General features: G+C 37.3%; 2 protein-coding genes across 2 annotated transcripts in view; both read left to right on the top strand.

Annotated features, from left to right (window-relative positions):
• SLC15A2 (solute carrier family 15 member 2) overlaps nucleotides 1-955 on the top strand; it is a 136,629-nt gene extending 135,674 nt beyond the window's left edge. The window contains exon 22 of the mRNA XM_074911526.1: nucleotides 902-955. The gene's annotated coding sequence lies outside the window, so the exon portion shown is untranslated. The remainder of the gene's footprint in view (nucleotides 1-901) is intronic.
• The window catches only part of SLC49A4 (solute carrier family 49 member 4), a 66,101-nt gene that overhangs the window by 18,722 nt on the left and 31,865 nt on the right, over nucleotides 1-15,514 (top strand). Inside the window, exons 2-3 of the mRNA XM_074911527.1 lie at nucleotides 902-995; nucleotides 14,552-14,820. Coding sequence (XP_074767628.1) covers nucleotides 902-995; nucleotides 14,552-14,820 — 363 coding nt within the window. The remainder of the gene's footprint in view (nucleotides 1-901; nucleotides 996-14,551; nucleotides 14,821-15,514) is intronic.

The raw sequence follows: 15,514 nt of genomic DNA, 5'->3' as shown, positions 1-15,514 counted from the left end.
TTTATTTTCTGTTTGCTGCTGTGAAATTGTTTCAAGTTTTACAACTTCACAGATACAGACTGTGTCAGCAGTTTTTAATTGGTCATATTTATGATTTTGCAAGATCCTGGAGGTTAAGCCCCTCAGCTGTCATTGTTCTCTTTCTCTTCACTGCTGATGGAAACACCTTAGCAGCAGCAAGTAAACTGCTGGCAAAAGGAATTGTAGCACTAAGATAAAGTTGTTTGTAACCTAAGTGCTTCTCTGTTGAGAATCACAGTATGAGGAAAAAACATATTCAAGGAATCAATTGTAGCTTTCTTCTAATGTACTATATTTACAACCTCTGACAATTTGAGCTGAGCGCAGCAAAAACCTGTCCTAATTGCAAGGACTGCAAAAAAATAGAGGCACTTTTTTCGCCCTGAATAAATGGTTATTTCGTCAGGCTGAAACACATGTCTGCGTTAGGAAAGAAAGCAATAACAGTGCTGTGTCTGTGCTTATGAAGTGGTTGGAAAAGAATGTACAAGTCCAGATTTTTCTTTGGCTCTACCTAGATTTCAAATAACACACTGGAGCATATTCCCTGGTACTTCCAATTCTAAAGGGAATATTGTACATTTTGATGATACTTTTATTACCACTTTTCACTTCCAAGAATGTCTGTAAGATTTTGGGTACAGTCCTATGCAACAGTATGCCAAGAGTAAGCTTTTGTAATTCTGGAGTGTAAGTATAGAAAATAACACAGGATTTCATACCATATCTGTAATTCATATCAGCACCAAAGTGTTTATGATTTGAAAGGGATATGCATTACTTTTGTGAGACTGCATGTAAATATATATGTTTAGGCAATATATTTTTTTTCAATGTTGCTGACTTGACTTGTAAAATAACTGTTGTTTTTTTATCTTAGGTCTGAGGGTAACTGTGTTACTAACATCATCCCTCATGGTATTGGGAGCTGGCCTGAGATGTGTTCCAGTTTCAGACCTAGAAATTAGGAAGAAGTAAGTGAATTCGTTATTTTTGATACACATATTTTATATTTTCTTCTAATGTAATTTTTGCTGCTACTGCAAAGAAATGTTAGTACAAATTTTCTGTATGAATTTGACACACCGAAGGTTTGTTGTGTGAACATGGGCTTACATACTTCTTTGCTTCCTAAATGGATTTTTCTACTCCGCCTTCTACATAGTATCTGAAGATCAGAAAGCCCTTTACAACCTTGAGTTAATTAAGCCTCACCCCATCCCGCATAACTAATATTAATCTGCTTTGCAAACAAGGAAGCACGGATTTAGAGAGGTTCAGAAACTGGCTCAGGATCACACAGGGAAACATGCCACAAACCCCCAAAATATGTAATCTGTATGCAAATGTTAAATAATTAGTTCGTGTTTCTTGTATTGGATGTATGGGATTATGCAGTGAGATGGATGAATTTATGCAAAATGGCCTTTTTCATGTAGTCTCTTCTAGTCTGCACTCCGAAGTGTCTCTGTACTTTTCCTGTGGTTGAAATGAATGCTTTCTCTACACGTGCTATTTAAGAGTCTCTGATGGAGACAGATTACTTCCTAAAAATCACACAATCCAAACAATTCAGTTGTCTCATCAACGTATCCTGAACCTGGGAATCCTCAGTAAGTGCAGGAATCACACTCGCTTTGTACAGCCAGGGAATATGGATCACTTATTCACTTAACTTTCTTTTGCCTCTCATGCTGAAGGAGGAAGGAGTACTGGCATTACTACATTTTTCTGCTTCTTTAAGAACAGCTAGCTTTCCACTAGTTATGCTTGCATAATATGTAAGCACTAAGAAAATAATTTATTTATAAAAGATTTTTATGTGGGTTTTTCCCCCTTGAATTCTAGTCTGCTTCCAGGCTGTCCTTGTATTATTTCAGCAAGTTTTTTTTTTTTTTTTAATTTTTTTTCTCCTTAGTATTGCTTACCCTGAAAATCACTTGGAAATCTTTAAGTTGAGAAAGAAAATGTTTGGTGTGAAGTAGAAGGCAGATGACTGGGTACCATGGATAAAACAAAGGAAGAGTTTCAGAGAGAGGACTGAGAATGTAATAAACACATTGATTGTAAAACTAGTACCGATCAGGAGTAAGTAGCTAGTATGTAATGAATGGCTTAGTAAACTAAATGCAGCGTGGTGAGTAGGGGGGGATGCAATTTCAGTTCTTAGGTGCTTAGTAGTGTATAAGGAAACACAAGGTGCTTCTGATGTTCATTGCCCAGTGCTGCCTATTTCAATGTGGTGTTGAAGGACTTTGTGTGCAAGGCAGGCTGAACTATCCATATTGTGCTACCGTTCACAGTGACCCTTGTCAGGTGAAAATGTACTGTTAAGGTGGCCAGGAAGACCGTTCCTCATTGTGCCCTTGTTTTACCTTTTCTCAAGATGCTAAGGGGTGCTCAACATCCAGTTCATCCATCTGACCAATCTTGGATTAAATATATATATATTTTAAATGAGCCAGATGGCTTAAATGCAATGAAATGTGGTGTCTTATGTAGCTTTTCATTTATGATTTATGCCAAAAGACTTGTGCTGTCCTAGGTTTTACCAAAGCAAGGATGAGGACTGTAAGAACCTGAGAAGAAATTCCCAAACGAGATTTAGATGTGAAATATCATTTGGGGAGTGGGATGGACAGTTTCCACATGTTCTGATCACCTTTAGACAAGGTTTTCCAGTGTAAGTGCAGCAAGGAGACCTAGGAGAACAATGAAAAAAATGCCTAAGGAGAAACATTCAAAGAACAGTTTCTTTAGCTAGAGAAAGAAAGGCTGTAGGCTGTATAGAGTCTGATGAGATGTACAAAATATGATGATACATTTTACTGAAAACTATATAGGAAAAAAAATAATCATGAGCAGAATCCTGATGGAAAAGGTTACTAATTTCATTTACTCATGCTGTGAAAATATGTATAATCTCCATCTGAAATTGTTAAATTTGCTTATATATTCTGCTCCAAAACAGAGAAATTTTCAAGAATTGCAGCTCTACCTGAGGAAGTAGTTTGATCTTTTGTACACTTCGATTAAAAATCTACGGAGAATTAATTAGGGCTGTGTGAAGAAAAAGAGTGGAGGTTTCTTGAAACATTATAAATAAACCTCAGTGGAGGTTTCTTGAGACATTATAAATAATTGTACAGACTGTGCAGTGTTATACCAGCTAACCTACATTGTTTTGAGGACTAAGACTGAAGTCCAATTTTCATCTATTACTTGAAGCATGATACCAAATAAAATAATGTTTTTGAGGTGAGCATTACTGCTTAATTCACTGGCAACAACTGGTGGAGCACTAAACTATGCACTTATTCTGAATGTGTATATTTGTTAATATGACAGTTTGAACATTGCAGAGCCAGTCAGATGAGCAAGATCACACACAAGCTAATGTTGGAATATTTCAGAAGCCAGCATATCTGGAATTTCTTTCAATGCTTTTTGCATGTTTTGTAATGTGTTCCTTCAGTCCCCAGGTAATCTGCAGTAATATGCTGAAGGATTTCCATGGGGCAATTATGTCAGAGTTAAGATACATAAAATTACAAGAACGTTCATGAGGTTTGTCAGGTTTAGGGTTTTTTTCTGCTTTGTAGCTGTCTCTGCTCCCTAAGCTCTTGCAATTTAACATTAAGGAGAGCTACTAAAGCCCATTGCCTATCAGAGCAATCACAGACGTGGGGAAAGTGCTGTTAAGACTGATATTTAATCCTGACTGCTTTATGCTCCTTATCTCACACAGAGCTGTAATATCCAAGTGCATTCTTAAGCTCCTTTCTAGTCTATAATTATTACTTTGGCTCTAGCGTGTAACAGCAGACTAAGACTATCTCCAGTTCCCCAAGTCATGTTTTAAACACAAAGCTTAACCTCTGTTTTCAGTTCATTTGATGCCCATGTGTATGCACGGCTTGTATGAGGGAGAGTTCAGGTTGCGCATTTGAGCATTTCTCTTGAAGCAGCTCTTCCTTACGGTGAATTTTCGTTCTCTGCCAGTGTGTGACCTAAAACCGTACTGGGAATCCATGGCAGAACTGCTTAAATTCAGTGAAGGCTGAAGTGAGAGTGCCTAGAAAAAATGTGGAAGTATGGACTTGCGTGTGAGATTAAGAAACCAGTCTATACATGGACTAGTAAAGTCCCTGTCATGTACACATATGCTCTTACTTTCCTGCTTTCCTCCCCTGCCCACTAACCTGTGAGGTTAATGTGTGTATCATACAGACAAGGAGGTTACAAAATAATTTTTCTCATGTACCATGTACTACTTAGTTTGTCAGATGTGCAAGATATGTGACGGTGAATTTGACTTTTAAAAATAAATCCCCAACCCATTATTCCTTTGTAAATATTATTAAAAACTCATTTGCACACCTGTTTTTTTTAGTTCGTAGTTAATGTAAATTACATCGAACATTAAAAAAAGATGTTATCCAATTGTACCATTTCTGAACTTGTATGTTCTTTCCTTCCCTGAGGGTTACTCTTGCATCACTAATGCTTCTTTGCCTGCATTTTGTCCAGTCCTATCCTTTTTTGACTACTACTTGGCACTGAGCGAATATTTTCATTGAACTCTTTTAAAATTTGATTATTTTATCCTGAGCATTAACATTACTAGGAGGCCATATTTTTATAGGCAAAATCAGGATTGTTCACCCCACATAATACTTCATATTTATCTCATATTCTGTGTTTAGGGATAGATTTACCTATGGATCAGGTCTTCCATGATTGTAAAATAATAAATCTAGGAAAAAGGCTGTATGAGCTGAAACATATAAGAAAGAAGGAAATAAATGATGAAATCAGCCCATAGCCATAAATCTGTGGCTTTTAAGACTGAACATGTGATGTAAGACTTCTTAAAATGTTTTGAAGGACAGGATAATTAAAGACATGGAAGTAAAGGATGTAACATAATTTGTTATTTGTATTGAATATATTAATTAAGCAATTTATTAGAACTTAGTATGCTGTGGACTGGTAGTGTTTGGCCTTCACATTAGATTTCACAACAGAGAAGTAGTTATTGAGTACCCTGAGTCACAGCAGTGAGAGGGCACTCCTTGGCGGTAAGTACCATTAAAACATTTGTTGGGAAGCCAACAAAACAATGTCATGGAGAATGACATTAGAAACAGGAGCGGTTATTTACAAAGTCATTTATGAGGGACACACCAGTAATTGGTAGATCCTGTAAAGGGTTTTTTTCTTTAATAATAACATTTCTTATGATTTTTAAATGTTTTGCCTACTCTTAGATATATTGATGTTAACTTTTTCCTTTATTATATTTGAAAATTTGCTCTTACCACATCTTTGGTACTTTTTCTTTCTATTAGCTAGTTGCAGCCTAGTTTGTATTTATTCTTGTTAGACTTATTCTTTAACAGTTCCACATTTTCCCGTTTTCATCCCTGAAAGCCTAAAGAATGACATGGTATCATCTCATTATTTATCTTTCCTGATCCTAAACCAACCATGAGCCACTATTTTTATGCATGAAAAACATGAAGGGGTGCCCCAGAAGAGGTAATTCTAGTAAAGAAAAGACATATTAGGATTTTCAGATTCCCTGGCAATACTGAACATACTTCTGTGCTCCAAAAAACACCCCAAACTGGAGCAACTGCGGAGAAGAGGGATGAAAATGTTCCAGGGAATGAAAAGAGCCTTTTAGGAGAGAATGGTGGAAGAATGTGCCTGCAAGAAATAAAGACAGAGTGTGATGCCTATTGTGCACTCCCTAACTCACTGGGGAAGAGAAATGAAAAAAGTATTTAATCTTAAAGCATGGTTCTGGAAGTAAAAAGATTAATAAACATACCTGTTTGTATGCTGTAGCTCAGAGGATTTAGGAGGAAGATGGTAAGATGGAGCATTTGCCTGGCGCTGATGACACTTGTTGGTTTGTGCTTTGGCTATAGTGCTGGGGGAAAGCTGAGGTGTGTTAGCCATGCTATCAGAAAAAAAAGATAAGTGGAGAAAAAAGCAAGCAGGTCATTCACGGGTAGGTTCGCATGAGGAATATTTAATTTTTATACCCCTGTAACTTAACAGTTTAGCTTGTTTTTATTACCTCCACCAGCTTCATCTTGTACACAGGTTTTATTTTTTAACTTCTGCTCCAAAGCTGCTGTTTTAGATGAGAAGTCTTGTGAGTTGTTCCTAAATGGCAATGATTTTTTCCTACTTTGCCTACTTGTCAATGGCAACAGTGGATTCGGTGGGTGATTAAGTGCCCCTTTGGGTGCCCTAGCTCCACACCCTGTGATGAACCAGCAGCTGCTGGTCAGTGCTGCCACTTCGGTGGCAGCCAAGTTGGCTTATCCTTCAGCTGAAATAGCCTTCATGGAAAAAGGAGGTGGCTTGACAGTTTTGATGGTACGTGCTCTTTCCTCTTGCTTCTGTGCTAAGTTTTGGCCATGGCACTGTGGGTGTCATCTGCCTGGTCCAGCAACGGGAGTAACTGCTGAATTAGCAATTTACAGACCCTGTGTAAATTTTTGGAATGGTAAATCCAGTAGATGTATTAAAGGAGACTCTGAAATCTCAGAAATATTTATATCTGCAGCAATATTTAATGGGCAGCATTTCTAAAGGGCCTCAGCTAGTCTAAGCCTATGCTGGAAGGGAAGAGAATGTCTATTCTTTGTGCGATACTTAACAACTCCCATTATGAAATGGAGTTATCATCAACTGTAGAAAGCTTTTAATTTTTTTAATCATATTGAGCTCTTTGCCTTAGTCTTGTGACTCATATTCTGTTGGCTGATTTCTGTCCTTAAAGAAGAATTCATATTAATTGAATTTATATTGAAGTTGCTGCATTATAATCAAAACACTCTCTTGCTCTTTCACTGGCCTAAGAAAAATTGTTTAGGAATGCTTAAATAGGTCTTGTTTATCCCATTCCCTAATTTGTTCTGTCTCCTGTATACTCCGTTTACTAAAAAATCCTATTTAGGACCTATCTTGTGCTAACTAATCTCCATCAGCTTTCTCCCATGGCAGCCCTGATAGCAGCCAGTCCTGGTGCCCTTCCCTGATAACTTGTTTCAGTATGTTTTGCCTCATTAGCCCGTAATGTAATTGCCTACTTTGTGTTTACAGCAGTGCTGTTTATTTTGGATCTGTTCATATTTGATGAGCATGTCCTCCATTAGTGTTGCTTTAAAGATGTCTTCTATTAATAATGGGTTTGTGTAGTGGGTTAGCTTTAAAAAGAAAAAAACAACCAACAGACCACACACCCCCACACCCCCCCCAACTTCTATTAAAAAAAAAACAATGTCAAAAAGAAGCTTTTGCATGTGCCCTCATCCTTCAGACTTGGATAACGCTTTAAGTGAAGAAACCCTCTTCTCAGCCGTGTGACAGCTGTGATGGCTGTGTAATAACATGGTGTGATGATGTGAGGATGTGAGTGAATTTGTCACCATACTGTCGGGGTCTCGCTGTATGCCTGCCTCGTCCCTTTCCTCTGTCAGGACATCTGACGGAGACGTCAGGGTCTTGGCCTGAGAATGCTGCTTCCTCTCCTTGCAAATCCTTGTCTCTCTCTTGGCAGGCTCTCAGTAATAATAGTTTTGGAGTAACTCCATTTTCCAATTCTTTTAAATTCAAAACTGAAACTCACTGTTTTTCAGACCATTTCAAATGTGTTTGCTGTTCTTTTTAAGAGTGGGAGAAGAGACATGAGTCTGGGAAGCCTGGGAGATGCTCTGGTCCTTTCCAAGTCTGCTCCCATAATGATGTGACTGACTGTGCTGAGGCCATGGTTTGTACAGGGCGTGAAACATGAGCCAGTTCCTGATGAAGATGATCAAAAGTATATTTTAAAGTTTTTGTCTTGATGATCAAAAGTACATTTTAAAGTTTTTCTCTTTTCTTTTTCACTTTACTGCTGGAGATAATGTACCACACAGTGACTCAGGCTTTCTTCTTGTAATAATTTTTCTTACTGATGGGGAAAAACAGCTTTAAATTATTCCACATATCAATGGTCACATGCATCAAAAACAAGCTAAAAAATGTTAATGGCTTCAATCCATGAATATCCAGGAGGCATAAAGCTTTTGTAGTATAAATATATCATTTAATGAAAATATTGAAAGGAAGTGCATTTCCATGAAATTCATCTTTCAGAATGTTATTTTTAATAGATGAATTCATTGCTTTACCCAGAGGTATTTTTCTTTTCCAGTCCTTTTCTGGACATAGAGCTTTACTGCACTCTCTTTGGGTTATAAACAGAAGAGCATTTGCATTGGGTTCTCCCCATACTCCATAGCAGTGAATTGCTGTAAAGCATGAATTTGACCTCCCTGATTCTATCTTCGCTTTAAAAAGTCCCTGAAAAGGTTTCACTTAATAGAGGGTTCTTTTGATGTATTTGTTTTTGTGAGTCTAAATGAGAAGATCTGTCCTTTTCTAGTAACTTGATTGTGAAAAATCAGAGGTGGTTCTCTACAAAACTGGTATCAGTTCCCTTTCAGATATAATAAATTTCCTGATGTATAATGTGGGTAAGTCCATGTCTTTTCCTGTTTCTTTTCCTGGGCAAACAACTTGCATCATACATCAGTGTAGACACTCTAGAATAGGAGGTATTTACTTGCTTTGTTGCCATGTAGTGAGGTGTCGTGGTTTAACCCCAGCCAGCAGTTAAGCACCATGTAGCCACTCACTCACTCCTCCCTGCCCAGTGGGATGAGGATGGGAATTGGAAAGATAAAAGAAAATTTGTGGGCGGAGATAAGGGAAGTTTAATAACTAAAATAAAATATAATAAAAATTATAATAAATAATAATTGTAATGAAAAGGGATATAACAAAAAGAAAGAAATAAAACCGGAGGGAAAAAACAAACAAAACTACCACAACAAGTGATGCTCAGTGCAATTTCTCCCCACCTGCTGACCGATGCCCAGCCAGTCCCTGAGCAGCGATCGGCCCCTCCCAGCCAACTCCCCCCAGTTTATATACTGAGCATGACATTCTATAGAATGGAATATCCCTTTGACTAGTTCAGGTCAGCTGTCCTGGCCATGCCCCCTCCCAGCTTCTTGTGCACCTGCTTGCTGGCAGAGCATGGGAAACTGAAAAATCCTTAACTTAGGATAAGCACTACTTAGGAAGGGCTAAAGCATCAGTGTGTTATCAACATTATTCTCACACTAAATCCAAAATACAGCACTGTACCAGCTTCTAGGAAGAAAATTAACTCTATCCCAGCCGAAAACAGCACATGAGGCTAAATTCAATAGCACTTGAAAAGTGCTCTGAAGTCCTCCAGTGGAAGGGTCTCTTTCATTTGCTTCCAGTAGTTCCCACAATGAGCTAATCACTATATAAACCTATGCGTCTTCCAAATTAGCAGGAGTTGAACAATTCTCTTCTTTCACTGAGTGAAAATGTCAGGCACGTGAAAGAAAAATTACCCATCTATTTCTGTAAAACATTAACTTTATCCAGAATTACTTTTTGCTTAATTGTTAGGATCAGCAATTAATCTACTAAATTTTTCTATACTAAGAGGCATGCTACAGCACTGTCTTCGTGCAGCAGCAGACTAGCACTCTAGTGAATTTGTTGCTCCTCATGCTTTGCCAAACTGTGGCAAAACTGATTTACCAATTTACTTTTTTTTTTTCATTGCAATTGTATAGAAGTTTGAATAGTGACTAAATGGTTAGTTCTCATGGCAGCTAGTGGGAAAGGCATGGTAAAAGTTTCAGGAAAAAAAACCTGCACCAAAACCTTCTTGTCTTCGCAAGGCTCTTGAGATTGAGCTCTGTTCCCTCTTAGAACACAGAGGATCCTAATTTCTTAGTTGACCGAGGATGCATCAGAGGCTAGTAGAAAAAAAATCCATGTCTGGAGAGTCAGAGCAGTGCAGTGGGGCCGGTGGCCTCACTCTTCCCCTCTGTTGCCTGAGGAACAGGTGAAAATTCTATTTCCACTGTTAGTCAGTGTTAAAATACTGATATGACTTCTCTGGTCCAAGGCTTCCCAAAACAAGCTCAATTCAACGTGTTCAATTAACACATCTTAGAAGGGAGCTTTGGAGACTTATTTTAGCATTGTGGTTTAAATTTGTTGTATTAAAAGTAATTTTTTTAATAAGTAATTTTCCCTCTACTATTGCCTTTGTTTCCCCATGTGAGTATGGAAACTAATGAGATTTTCTTTCCTTTAAAATTCTCTTAAATCCAGTCATGAGACATACTGTGGTAGAAACACGTGTTTATATAACACACAGCTTTTAAATAGCTTACCAAATCCAATACCTGACAGGACTGTGACCGTGCGTGAAAAGTATCAACCTGTACAGGGAAAAAAAGATAAATAAAGTCAACCCTAAATGGAAGCTCTTTCACATCTTAACTATATGATATTATCATCAATCACTAAAACCTTTTTTCTGTATAATCTCACTTTTTTTTTTTCATACCCGGTTTGCTCAGTGATACTGTAATTTCAGCATTTGTAGCGTTACCTGATTTTTTGTTGTTGTTGCCTGTTAGGATATTGCAACAGTGACAGCAGGGAGTGAATAAAGAAGATCTGCAGGTTACTTCTTAATGCTCATATCAAGCCTTCTCTCAGGGAAGTGATGAAACCCATATAATTTAAGTTATTTATAATGTGACTTGACAAAAATTTGGAAAAGAGGTGATGATACAGTACAGTAAGAATTTTTCTTGTCTAATTTCTATTGCTGTATTTCAGCTACACCTTGTTCCATCTTTCTGCAATTCAGAGTCCAGTTTAGGAACAAATGTGATCTTTGTTTTGTGCAAAAAAAGGTGTGTGTGTTCATATATGTCTATTTATTTTTTTAGTACATACAGATAGATACATAATATAAATGTATAAGTTATTCATTACTGTGATGCTCTGGAGCATGATATTTCACACTAGCATTTACTACCAGTCTTCAAATAACTTTTATTTATTATTTTTCTGTAAGTGGCTCACGTTCACTCCAAGTTACAAGTTTGGCAGAGCACACAAATTCATTAGTGAGAGGTCAGGTGTGCAAAAACCTTGAAATTTCAAAATGAGTCCCTGACCTAGCTTCTGAAAAGGTTAGAAACAAGATATTTTTGGTAGATGTTTACGTCCCCACTTTGATATGAGTTAGACAGTCATCAGTTATTTTGTAAGTCAGGGATGAATTTCTGGTGTCATTTTTTCCAATTTTCTCTTTCATGGTTGTGATTAAAAAGCCTTCTACTCTTACGTTATTTTCTATTATTTGAATTCAATAACTTTCTATTTTTTGATACATGAAAATAATTAGATGACGACTGGATAAATAATGCTCTGAAAACAGCAGAGCTGAGTAAATAACAGATGAAAATTACCTTTTTAGTGTAATAAGTCTGAAAAAAATTTTCTATCTAGGTAAGGTCCTGAGCTAAACTTCTCTTTTTAGCCCTTTTCTCAGGGAAGAGAAGTTGTCTTGTGCAGAATGAAACTGAAATAGCAACAGGGAAAAATGCAGTTGCTCTTTGCACCTTTTCAGTAGCAGAAACAAGAAAATTGAGGAGTAACAGAAACAAATGTCTTGGTGTTGGAGCAATTTTTAGCACTGATGGTGTGTGTACAAGAGGAGACTCCTATGGGTTGTGAGACCAAAATCTAGCACAGTGATGATAAGATGTTGTAACAAACAGCAAAAGGCCACCAATACTGTTGTGTTCGTATTCCTCTGTCAGATGGAGCAGCTGCTACACACATCTCCCGGAGTAGCAGCTTAGTAAATGCACTGAATTGTGGTTTGAATTGCTCGTCCTTGCTTCTCTAGGGAAATGAGTTAAGGATGTGTAGAGGAACAATGCAAATAATTTTTTTTTCCTCAGGAAGAAGTAGCTTAATTCAAGCCAGTATTGAAAAACAGATAAAATATGGCTCAGGCTGTTATCATATGCAGAGATATTTGAGGTAATAGTCTGTATATCAGTGGAAATTCAGTCTCAAAATAGTGTTTATTAATCCAAATGTGTTAGACTTGAAAAATTAAGCATTAGGAAGATAAGAGATTATCTATCCTGGATGATAATGGCAAGCTTGGTAAATGCCAAAAATGCAGATGGAAACGCAACTCTGTGGGAACAGACAGCACACGCAGCGGGGCATGGCAGGAGAGAGAGCAGCCAGGAGAACACCAACAGAAGAGACCTAGAGAGACAAAAATTGGCTCTTTGAAAAAATCTGAGAAAAGTAATGTAGAATTAAAATTCGGGAGGAAGAGAAAACCTTCTCCCTTTTAGATCTGCAAAGTAAAATCAACATGTTTCTCCCTCGAGTACAGAGGTCAGTTACAGAGCTTTAGTCAGATGGTGGGGTTTGATAGACATAATCTAAGTCTGAAGTGTAAATACATGAAAAGCGTATGCATAATTCTCACAATATATAAATTGGTTTTTCTGTTTAGGTGGTTTGTTTGGGTGGGGTTTTTTTTCATAACTTTTCTTTTTCTACCAGATGAAGTGTCTACATGCCCATAGGCACTGCAGAAGAACTAATGTACTTTTTTTCTGATTTTAGTGAGTTTTATTTGCCCTTAGGATTTCTGTAGAGTAGGCGTATTTGAATTAAAACAATATGATCATAGTGGTATAAGTGAGCAGAAGTGTTAGTATGGCACCTATAGCTATGAAGGTTATTTTGTGGTGACACACTTTTCCTAGCATACAATAACAAAACCACAATTTAAGGATTAAATTCACTTTGGAGGAAGAGGAAATACTAAAATAAAATCTTTGTATGTTGCAGTAGTTGCCCACTTGCTACTGTTGCTGGGGATGTAGCATAGCTCTGCAAATACCCTGAAACAGTTTAGGATAAGATTGAGAGTAACTTGTAGTGAGGAAGTAGAATGAAAATACCAAAGTGCACAAGGATACCTGGGTTTGTCCAAAGTATGCTGGGTCAGAGAATAACTATAAGGGATTCATGTAACGTGTACTCCAGAAAACATGCCAGAGCAGTATTTAAATTGTGCTTTTTATTTCTTTAAAACTATTTTATTTTGTTTTATTGGGGGCCTCCAGTTTTACAAGCGTTATAAAGGCCTAACTATGCCATGATGGTGTCCATCTGAAGCACATCAGGAACTCCATCCTTGCTATGTGAACTTTTATTTTTTTAATGTTGCTTATATTTAAGAGTGGATATTACTTCTGTCCCAGCTTGGGAAGTGTTTCCTTCAGATGATATATAATAGCTTTTTCTTTTTTTCTGTATAATTTTCTAAATTTTGTTTAAAAATTTGATTTCTAATCCACTGAGAATTGATAACATCTATTCCTTTTTATTGCAATCTAGCTTGTTAATTTGATAAAGAGTCTGTCAGCATTTCTTTTGCATATTTTGTTCCTTTGTGTGCTTTAAAAAACTCTTGCTACACTGTACATTATTCAGCCATTTGTGGCTTGAAACATTGCCTAAATGCTAGCTTGTGTTTCCCCATTTTCAGGCCGTAGCTTTTTATGTCTGACAACTCAAGTCTTGCAGCAATAACATCAAGTTCCTGCTATGCTTAGAAAAACACCACCCATTTAAAAATATCATCTGCCACCATTTTATTGCACAATGGATAGATCTACTTTGGAGGGTTGCAATGTTTTGTTTGACTCACTAGCTGTTTTTTAGACATGAAGTTTTTATATAAATTCCAAAGTACTTTTGCCTTTCATGGCTGATCACTTTTCCAAAAAGTCAAAGTGGAAGGTTTCTGGCTGACTTCCACATGTAGAAGAGCCTTCAAAAAGTCCTTCTTGTATGGCTCATTGTACTAATATTAAGCCAAAGTTTACAGAGACTTCACTGCTTGGAAGTACTATCTCTGTTCTGTCACCAGCCTTATCTGTTAAATCCCAGTGAGTGTGAAAAACGAGAAAAATCTGGGTTTGCTTGGCTGTTTCAACAGTATGTTGAGAATGGCCAGATTGCTGGAGAAGATGATTCTCTTGGAAACCTCAACAGCCCGGCCTCCTCATCTGTAGGCACATAGAGCTCATCTGAGTGTGTAAATAAAAATAAATAATGCAGTGAAAAAATATGCAGAGTATTCTGATGAAGTGTTTCAATTTTGGATCTGCCATAACTAATTTAAATCTTCTGGTGGGATTTATGCAGGCAAGGGGTCAGGTTTAAGACATTTATAATTTAAAGCTTTCTTGCTACTACACCTTTTCTACTTTTATATCCTATCATTATACCTTTTCTTCTGCAAAGAAAGTTCCTTTTATTCCCTCTTCCTTTCCTGCTTTAAAAAGAATATTTGCTTCTCCATTTATCTGAGGTAATGAGACCAGAGTAACTGAATTCTTTAAATCAGTCTAATTAGGCTTCTTTTAGTGTATAGAATATCCTTTTTTTGCACAGGACTTTCATTTCTTTGTGCAGTCACTCTATCTCCAGCACTCGATATCTTGCATGCTTTTTTAATTAAAAAAAGCCAAGCAATTGTCATCCAAATGACTGCATTCTCTGTTCTCTATTCCAGGCTGATTCACGGAGGGCAGCTGTTAAATGGCTTGGCGGGGCCAACTGTGATGAACGCGGCACCATTTCTTTCCACAACGTGGTTTTCTCCAGATGAACGTGCCACAGCAACAGCCATCGCGTCACTCCTCAATTACCTGGGTGCTGCTGGCGCGTTTCTAGTGGGACCTCTTGTAGTGCCGTCTCCTAACGGAACATCTCACCTCCCCCTGCTGTCACAGAGCAACACTGAGCACATCAAGGACCGCATTGAGGCTGTGCTGTATGCAGGTGTGGTGCAAGAATAACATTTTTTTAAAAAGAAAAAAATTACGAAAACTTTACAGTACTTTCATGTGGTTTTGGTACTTGTGAACCACTACCCTCTAGTGGCTGGTCTGCCCAGAAAACAGTTACTGAGTGATGGAAAATAATGAAGAGGTAAAACGTTGTACCATCAGAAGGGTTAATTCTTTTCCCTTTTGTGTAGGAAAGATTTAAAAATAGCCTTTTGTACAGACTGATTGCAAATGAAGTATTTCAGTTGTTTGTATCGGCTGTCTTAGGAGAAATGTCTTCTAGGAGAGCTTAAGCTTTCCCTGAGTTTCCAAACTGGTTTTTGCTTCTTGAATTTTCATTTAAAAAATGCATTCCTGACAGGTTGGGTTTTTTTCTTTTGTTTCTGTAAGGGTGGAAATCCAATAGTCTTTCATCATTAAATTATTTTCTATATTAAATCAGCCTTAATTTATGACTTGCATATGCCTTTCAGATGTGATTAGGTTATTAGTATTTGAGAATCTAACCTTGAAATTAAAACTCAGTAGATTTTGTTTTTAACTGAAACCACATAATTCTTAAGTGGTGAGCAATTTCAATGAAGTGACAAGAGTTTAGTGAAAAAAAAACACTGATACAAAATTCATCTAATATAACTTAGATTTTATGTCCTTGCTCTTTTTCATGCAGTGGCTTCTACAGCTCT

Source organism: Athene noctua, chromosome 7 (genome assembly GCF_965140245.1).
Source record: "Athene noctua chromosome 7, bAthNoc1.hap1.1, whole genome shotgun sequence".
In the NCBI taxonomy this organism is placed as follows: domain Eukaryota; kingdom Metazoa; phylum Chordata; class Aves; order Strigiformes; family Strigidae; genus Athene; species Athene noctua.
Note: the sequence above shows the minus strand (reverse complement) of the source record. Positions and strands in the feature narration are given on the sequence as shown.